The 9,218-nt window shown below is 46.2% G+C and overlaps 1 protein-coding gene across 1 annotated transcript; it reads right to left on the reverse strand.

Annotated features, from left to right (window-relative positions):
- Window positions 1-849: 849 nt before the first annotated feature.
- On the reverse strand, window positions 850-3,009 carry LOC137837340 (uncharacterized). The gene has a single exon (XM_068646322.1). The coding sequence runs from the start codon at window positions 3,007-3,009 to the stop codon at window positions 850-852; it is 2,160 nt and encodes a 719-aa protein (XP_068502423.1).
- Window positions 3,010-9,218: the final 6,209 nt, after the last annotated feature.

Genomic DNA, 9,218 nt, shown 5'->3' on the forward strand with positions numbered 1-9,218 from the left:
TGAGAGTGCCGCCATCCGCCCTGTCAGCTGCTGCACTTCCTTTACCGACGTCGGGCTTCGCATGGCGATAATCGCTGCGCATTTGTCGGGGTTCGCTTCTATCCCCCTCTCTGTGAGCATAAAACCCAAGAACTTACCGGCCTCTACCCCGAAGACACACTTTTCAGGGTTTAGCTTGAGGCGGTACTTGGATATTGTGACGAACAACTCCTCCAGGTCTGCCATGTGCTGTGCCCTATCCTGCGACGCCACCACCATGTCATCCACGTAGGCGTACACATTCCTCCCTAGCATGGGCGCCAGGACCTTGTCCATTAGCCTTTGGTATGTGGCGCCCGCATTCTTCAAGCCGAAAGGCATCACCTTGTAACAGTAACTGCTAGTTTCCGTCATGAATGCGGTTTTGCTTTCATCTCTCGGGTGCATTTTAATCTGGTTGTACCTCGAGAACGCATCCAGGAAACTTAGCACCTTGCAGCCGGAGGCGCTATCTACCAACGCGTCAATGCTGGGCAGCGGGTACGAGTCCTTCGGGCACGCCTTGTTTAGGTCAGTGAAGTCCACACACATCCTCCACTTCCCATTCGCCTTCTTTACCAGGACGACGTTGGCTAGCCACTCGGGGTATTGGATTTCCCTGATGTGGCCAGCCCTCAGCAGCTTCTGCGTTTCTTCGCGTACCACCAGCTGCCTCTCTTCATTGATTTTTCTCCTCCTTTGGCGCACGGGGCGAACCGTGGCGTCCATGCTGAGGTGATGACATAAGAAATCAGGGTCGATGCCGGGCATGTCCGAGGCAAACCACGCGAAGGCGTCCAAATGGCGTGAGATCACCTCTGCCACCGCCTCCTACTCTTCTTGGCTCAGCAGACGCCCTAGTTTAAACGTCTTGCCGGCAACGTTCCTATCCACCACGTTAGTCGCTTGTTGGTCCCTGCTGTTATCCTGAATGGGCGTCGCCTCTTCCGCTGGCGCCGTGTGGTCGGGACCCTCCCCCATGAGTGTGTCTGCTTCGGGCGTCGCCCCCACGGGCGTGGCCTCAACAGGCGTTGACCCGGAGGGCGTCGCCTCTATCATTGTCACGTCGACACTTGGCGGGCGCTCAAACACCATGAACACGCTTTTCCTCGTTTTTAGGCTGTTTTCATAACACTTCCGCGCTTCCTCCTGATCCGACTTGATAACTATTACCGTGCCGCTGAGGTCTGGCAGCTTCATCTTCATATGACGCGTGGAGGATACCGCGTTGAGCCTATTCAGCGCCAGTCTCCCCAACAAGATGTTGTAGGCGGAAATGGCGTTTACGACCAAGTATCGTATGCTTTCGGTGCGCGAGGCTTCTCCATCTGTGAATGTCGTCCTAAGCTCCAAGTAGCCTCGGACTTCCACTTGGTTGTCTGCGAACCCATATAGGCAGCCTGTGTAGGGCCTCAGAAGGTCAGGGGACAAACGTAGCTTGTTGAACGTCGACAAAAACATGACGTCTGCGAAGCTCCCTTGGTCGACAAGGACCCTGTGTACCTTACGGCCCGCTGTGACGACTGAGATGACTACGGGGTCATTGTCGTGGGGTACAACGTCTCGGAGATCCCTTCTCGTGAAAACGAGGTCCGACTCCCACGGCTCACCCGAGATTCTCTTTTCAATTGAGTTGACCCCCCTCGCGTATTTCTTCCGCTGGGAGGCGGTGGGTCCGCCACCAGAAAAACCTCCGGCGATGGTATGGACCTCGCCGAGCACGGGCATCTCGTGCGCCTGTTCTTCTGTGGGCGCCGGCAGGGTGGGTGTCTCAGCGGGTCCCGCAACATAATCCTTCAGGAAACCGCTTCTCACAAGCTTGTCTAGCTGATACCCCAACGACAGGCAGTTGTCGATGTGATGACCGAAAGCTTCGTGGAACTCACACCAAGAGTCTTTTCGTGGCCCCAATACCTTGTCAGTCTTCGTCGGTCGCCTCAACCTCTCGGCTATATTAGGCACGGCTATCAGGTCCTTCAACTCCACCGCAAAGTTGTACCTCGCCGGTCTGGCCCTCTCCCTGACAGGACGATCGCCTCCTGCTGGGCCCCGGGGTTGGGGCTGGGGGTTTCTGGTCTCGTAGGGGCATCTCCCCTCTGGTTTTTTTCTTCCTGTCGTGGTCTCGTTGACCCTGACGGACTGACTCCGCGTCTGTACCCGTGGGCGTGAGGGCACGACGCTGGTGCGTTTTTCACACACCTCTCCCTCGGATGCGATATGCTCCACCGCGCGACGCCGTATTTCGGCGAAAGTCCTTGGGCGATTGCGTATAATAGACTCGCAAAAGAGGCCGGGACTCACGCCCTTTCTGAAGGCATACACAATCATGGGCTCTTCCGAGGTACCGGTTTTCACCACTTGGGCCCCGAAGCGGTTGATGTATTCTTTCAAACTCTCCCCTTGGTATTGCTTCACGTCAAATATGTCATAGGAAACTGGCAACGGGGCCCTGTTTGCCAGGTATTGCTCTCTGAACAACTGTGACAACTGCTGGAAGGAGATGATATGGCCGTTAGGAAGGCTAATAAACCAATCCATCGCCATCCCAGTTAAAGTGCTCATGAAGAGCTTGCATCTTGCAGCGTCTGAACCTCCTACTAACACCATCTGCGTGTGGAACGCAGTGAGGTGCGCCTCAGGATCCTCCATTCCGGTGAAAATCACCTTAGGCCCCGCGAACGTGTTGGGGATCGCTGCGTCTAAGATTTCCTGCGAGAAGGGAGTGGTGAACTCCCTCGGCGGGGTGGGACGTTCCATCTCATCTGGTTCACGTTGCCCCGGGATGTTCCTCAAGCCCTGGCGCAGCTCTTCATTCACCCGACGGGGCTCTTCGTTCCTCGCATGCGAGGCTTCGAGGTCCGCCTGCATGCGCTCCTGTTCCAACTTCGATTCTGCCATAACGTCTTGCAGCCCTCGCATTATCTCCAGGACTCGCTGCATGGACATCTCCTCACTCGTAGCGCGTGCATTACCTCGTCTCGTGGTGGCCATTCTTCTCTGTTTTCTCAAACCTCTTCTAACGTTACTGTAACTCGAAAAATCTCCTCAAATTTGTGATGGGACTGATGTTTTAGATCGACCCCACGGTGGGCGCCAAATGTTCCGTCCGGTTGACCTGTGACGTCTTCGTGCGCGGCCTCGACCGTCAGCTAGGGACTCCTTCCCACTGGTTACCTGTGTAATCCTGCAAAGAAGGACAAAAGGGCGCCCTAGCGGCCGTTTGCACTCCAACGCCCAAGTTACCCAGCATGAAACTCCAAAAACTATGCACCTCCATATCGGAGCACCGCGTGTGGCACTCTGAGGGTGGTCAAAAGGAAACTGTGTCTAGTGTACATTTCTCCTTCTAGCAAAAATCTTTCCCTAGTCCCTTGTGCGTAACCTCAAGGCTCGAGCAAGCAACTAGAGAGTTTCTGGGAAATTTGCCAAAAGTTCGAACCCCGTTCCCAACTTTCAAAGCGCTATTTAAGCTCCTCACGCATTCAAAGCGCCTTAAAGCGCATTTAATTATAAAAACGCTCAGCGCATTTAAGACGTTCGAAACGTTCGAGAGCATTTATAGTACCTTAAACGCTCGAAACGGAAAACTGTATTAAATGACTTTAATTACCTGGTACCTGACTAGATGGTGTTTCTATTCTGGCCTGGCTGTCGTACACATGGAGGGCCTCACAGCGCCATGACCCCACCTGGGGACGTTTCTGCCCATCTGGGGACGTTTCTACGTGTGAGTCCTCCTGCTTGGGAGTGCTACTGCGCAAGGGGTGACTTTTTTGGGTGCCAACTCATGCCCCCAATCATCTAGTCACTCACTTTGAGAGCGTATCTGCCTTCCTCTCGTACCCTACGCCTGGCTACCCTGGGCGTGACCCTCCCCTTGAGTCGTATCTGTCCCAAAGGCGCGATCATGCTCTCTTTCTCAGCTTCTATGTGGGCCACCCCTGAGCCCCCTAGCACCGCTTCCTCCATCTCCACATCACCTTGTGTACCTCTTACCAGCCCTGTGACCTCCGATCGCCTCTCGTCCATACCCGGCGGTGGTGTCGAGGTAACTTGCGGCCAGAGCTCGACCCCCGACGTGGCTTCCACATATCCCTTCATGGAGCTCGGCCATGATTCTTGTGCATTTCTCTTTGTGCACACATTCCAGGAGTGGGTGTGTGAACCCAAACCTGTACAACTCGCCATCAATCATTGTGAACTTGCTAGAATTCTTCTTTATCTTCCTAGCCTCCGTCGGATCTAGCGGCCTTGGAGGTGAAAGGATAAGACCCATGTCAACTTGGCCTTCTTTGTCTTTTTCTTGTTTACTTGTGGTAGGTGGGTGAGTTAGGTCTTGTTTTACCTTGTTGATCTTTAAGATTTGCTTTTGTGGACAATGAAGAGCTATGTGCCCAAAACCTAAACATTTAAAACATTTGATATTTGAAGTTTTGGTAGGTGACTTAGGAGTAGAAAGATTTGTAGTAGAAACTTTGTTTGGAAACATGGTTTGTTTGGAAAAATTGGAAGGAGAAATTTTGTTTGCATCCTTCCTAGAAGAGTTGTAGAAATCATCATCATGAGTATTTTTGAAAGTTTTGTTCAAAAGATATGATTCTACCTTGATGGCTTTGCGAAACACGCTCTTTAAAGAAGAATATTCTTTTAATTCTACAAAATCTCTAATATCTCTTTTCAAACCACGTACAAACCATTTAATCTTTGACTCTTCATTAGCATGCATATTCATTTTAGTCAAAGTTGTTTCAAAATCTTTAAAGTATTCATCTACCATCCTATGTCCTTGAGGAAGCCTTTGGAACTTCAACAAGTGTTCCTTCCTAGAAGGAGGAACAAACCTCGCGCGCATACACTCTTTCAAAGCATTCCAAGAAACCACGGGAGGTTTCTTGCGATATATAATGTCCATTACAATTTTATGCCACCATTCTTTGGCATAGCCCAAAAAGGATAAAGAAACTAATCTAAGTTTTTGGTCATCTTGGACCTTATACACATGAAAATAATGGTCAACCTTAGTCTCCCATTCTAAATACACATTAGGATCACTATCACCATTAAAACTAAGGACTTTTTTACAAGCAATGTTGAACACTTGGTGATATCTTTGGTCACGGTTATAGCTCTCTTCATGAGAATGATGGTGATGCTTCCTTCTTCTATGTTCTTCTTCACCAAGGACTGAAGCTTTGGAAGGAGAATGTTGTTTGTAAGATGCACCACTTGAATAGCCAGCCATTTTGCAAATAAAAAACAGCAAACACACAAAAACAGCAAACAAGTTAAGAAACAAAATTAGCAAAAACAGTGAGCTTGGCAATGAAATTGCCGAAGTGAATGGAGGAAGAAAAAAGAGGTCACTCTCAAAGAAATAATGTCCTTGCACCAATCTGATCTTGAGGCCTTGGAATCCTCAAATGAAAGATGTCAAAGCAAGCACACCAATCTCAAAAGCAACCACCACAAAACCAATGAAACAATAAAGACAAACAAGAAAAGGTATAAGCAAAGAAAGGTAATTGCAAAAGGAATACTATATGTAAGACAAACTCAAAGATTAATGAATGAAAGACAAGCAAGAAAATAAAGAACTCAATGAAGAAAGAAGGCACACCAAAAGAGTCCTAGAGAAAAGTACTAGAGTAAATTTAAGAAACAAAAAAAACAAGCTACTGGAAAATATTTTTTTTATGCAAACTGTCCTATGTTTGCAGATTTAACTGGAACGATTGAAAGCGAACTGGAATGTGAAAAATTAACCACAGAAACTTCAATGTCTCAACTCAATAATGGCACTGGAACGAAGTAAAAACAGTAATCCAATTGAGAGAAATAAATTTTTAAAAGTCGCTGCCCAATTACCGTATTTTTTTTCGGCAGCACTGTACACTTTCCGTATTTTATTTATCATTTTTTGTGTACTTGGAATTTTTGAGTAATTCTTTTTTCTATGCTTTTATAACACTTTGAATATCACAAATCCAGAATTTCAGAATTTTCCAGTGAGTAAATCAATTGCAATAAGGAAAACAGTAAGCACTCTTTTTCAGAAACAGAGGAATCCTAATAGGAACAAAAAAAGAATTATGAACTAGCAAAGACATAATGGAAAATGAAGTATTGGAACTTGTATAGGTCTAGAATACAAGTATGAACTCAATTCTAAAAAGAAAATGCACAAAGGATCAATATCAATTCAGAAAATTATATGACACTAAAGCAAGAAACAATCAAAAACAATAAAAGTACTACTAGAAGTAATGACAATTATGGAATAACATGACTAAGACAAAACTTGACATGATTACAAAATTAAAAGACATATGAAAAAAAATAACAACAAGTGAAAGGAAGCTTAAGGTAAACTCTAGGAAGGAGAATGCCATTCCAAAAGAGCAACCATACTCATATGAATAAGAGTGCCATAAACCTTTTCACAAGCACTTGGTGTAACAAAAGAAAAACAGCAAGAAAACTCAATTAACACCTAAAACAGAAACTTAAATTGCAAGAAAATTAAAGAGCTCTTGAAATTAAAGTGCACACAACTCAACAATTAAACAAGAAGAACCTAAGACTCATGATACCACATGATGTGATTCCAGTAGCCATATAGAGAAAGGTTCTTGACCTTCTTAGGAATCACCTTGAGTTGGACATTATAGAGGCACTTTTCTTAGAGTTGGATCATTGTTCTAAGACAAGAACTCACCAAAAACTAGTACCAAATCCCAAACTCATTTGGATGAACCAATTTTAGTCAAATTGAACCGAACAAAAGAGTAAGAAAAGCAAAGGAACAAGATGAATGGACAGAATTATAAAACTGCCGAACCAAAATACTCATAAAAACATCAAGAACACCAAACCAAACTCAAGAACACAAGATAACAAAAAAACAAATGAAAGAGAAGAAAGGAAGGAAAGAAGAAATGCTCATGAAGATGGAAGGAGGATGGATGATCTCGCCACTAGAAGTGTGGAATGCTCCTAGATGAGAGTGATGCCGCCACTTGAGGACTCCATTGATCCATCAAGATAAGACTAGAGAAGAAGGCTCAAAGCTCTCCAAAGTTCACTCAAAATTTGAGTAGAGTTTTCTTAGATTAATTCCAATCTGAATTTTACAAAGGAAGCACCTCTATTTATAGCCTAAGGTGCTGAAAAATAGGTGGGAAATTTCAAATAAAGTCATTTGAAATTCCCACCAAAAACAAGTCACATGGGAGGTGTGACCTTTTTCTACTATGACACCTCCCAAAAACTACACCTACACCTCTCTCCTAAGTCACATGGGTAATGTGACTTTATTTTACATTTTCACACTCCTTTATTTAATAACCACACCTCCTAAAACTATACAAGAGTATTTCAAAGCTTGGCCTTGCCCCTCATGGGATGGACTTGGGCTCTTTGGGCTTTGGCCTTCTTGGGCTTGGGCTTGGGCTTTGGGCTTGGGCCTCATCTTTATTTTATGTCTTCTTTTAATTTTGAGAAGACTAGAAGGAAGAACTTCAAATGTGAGGGTGGATGTCCTCTTCCTCCATTAATAAAAGCCTCCTTTACTTGATTCTCATCATACTCCTCGAGTTGGAGAGAATTCGTCCACGAATTCTGAATCCCTGCATATAACAAAGTCAGTGTAGTTTTACAATTAAAAGTGGAAGAAAAATGTAAACATGACTTAGCATTTGTAAATAATGGGATTTCAGAAAAGGAGGTTCTATAAATCGACCAAGTTGGAAAAATTTGTTTGGGAATGATGTGATGTTTTGGAAAAAGACCTCTTAAATGGTGACAACCATTAGGAGGTATGAACAAATTATCCCTAACATTTTTTAACCAAGATGGTGGTGAAATAGGAACCTTGGGTAATTGATCCTGCCTGTTGACCAAGACGCTGGAGCCTTGCCTCGTCAAATCTGGATCGACTTCTGCGCCGTGTTAGCTTCGGTCCTTCGCCTTGATTCACCTCAAGAACCTGCAAAAGACAGAACGGCGCCGCTGCGGCCGGTCACGCTCCGACGCCCAAGTCAGCGACTGAACCACTAAATACTAAGAGAAAACTCAAGAACTCTAAGGAACCGTGCAAAATTCTCTCTCAGCGTACTCAAGCTCTCGCAAGCGTAAAGAAGTAATCTGTGCGTACCTCAGAAGTTCGTTAGAATCTCTTATATACCTGTGCACTTTCTCTCTCCTGACAGTTACACATCTGGACACGTGGCTCGCATCCAGCTGTACACGTGTCACCATCTGGAGCATCCTTGACTTGGGCACCACTTCTTATTCTTCAGGCTTTTGGCTAAGTTACTTATGCATGAAACAACTAAGTGCATAGCTACCTTGGAGCGTGATCTCTTTCTGAGTGGCGAGTTCGGGTGCCTTCGTACACACCTTCCCTGTGGTCTCGCCGGCCGCCTTCATGATCTACTTTACTTGCTTCACCGTGTATGTTCAGGTAAGCTGCCTCCCGACCTCGTCCTCTGGCTAGCTAGGAAATCACCATCTGACTTCGTCTTCGGCGATGTCCTTGTTTCGGCGATCTCTAAGCACTAGGTCGTCTGGGTTCGCATCCGGCGACTTCATCTCAACACGAGCCCGGAGCACGCCAACTTAATAATTGGCGACCACACGAGCCCCCCGACTTCCTTCCCTTCTGCCAACCATGGGCCCTGCTCAACACGCCTACATAATAGCTTGCTGCCACGTCATCACTTCCGACTACCAGGACGGTACACAAGCCCCCCAGTCTTAAGCGAAGACTTGTCCAGCGAAAAGACTAAAGAAGTCACGTCACTACCGATCTACGTGGCGCTGGCGCAGAATTCCAAACGTTCGTACTCTCTGCTTTCCTGACGCTCCACCAAACGCTTTTCCAATCGCTCGACACGTGGCTTCATCAACGGTCATCTTTAGCTGTCGTTTACGCTTCCAAAAATCGTTTGAAAAACCCTTAAACCCATTTCATTTCTACTGTTCCATCATCTCTTTGCCTTCTCAAACGCTCTGAGCTTCTTCTGCAAACCCACGACGCTCCTCAACTCTCTCAATCCCCAACTCCCTTCAGCGTTTGTCTAATCATCGAAAGGTACTTCTTTTACTTCCCTTGGCGATATTTGCTGCATTTTAACCGATTCGCATCATTTATTAACTGTCTGGTGCATACGCTGTGGGTTGTTTCTTCTTCTTCTTCCTTT

The sequence above is a fragment of the Phaseolus vulgaris genome, chromosome 11 (genome assembly GCF_000499845.2).
Source record: "Phaseolus vulgaris cultivar G19833 chromosome 11, P. vulgaris v2.0, whole genome shotgun sequence".
Lineage (NCBI taxonomy): Eukaryota > Viridiplantae > Streptophyta > Magnoliopsida > Fabales > Fabaceae > Phaseolus > Phaseolus vulgaris.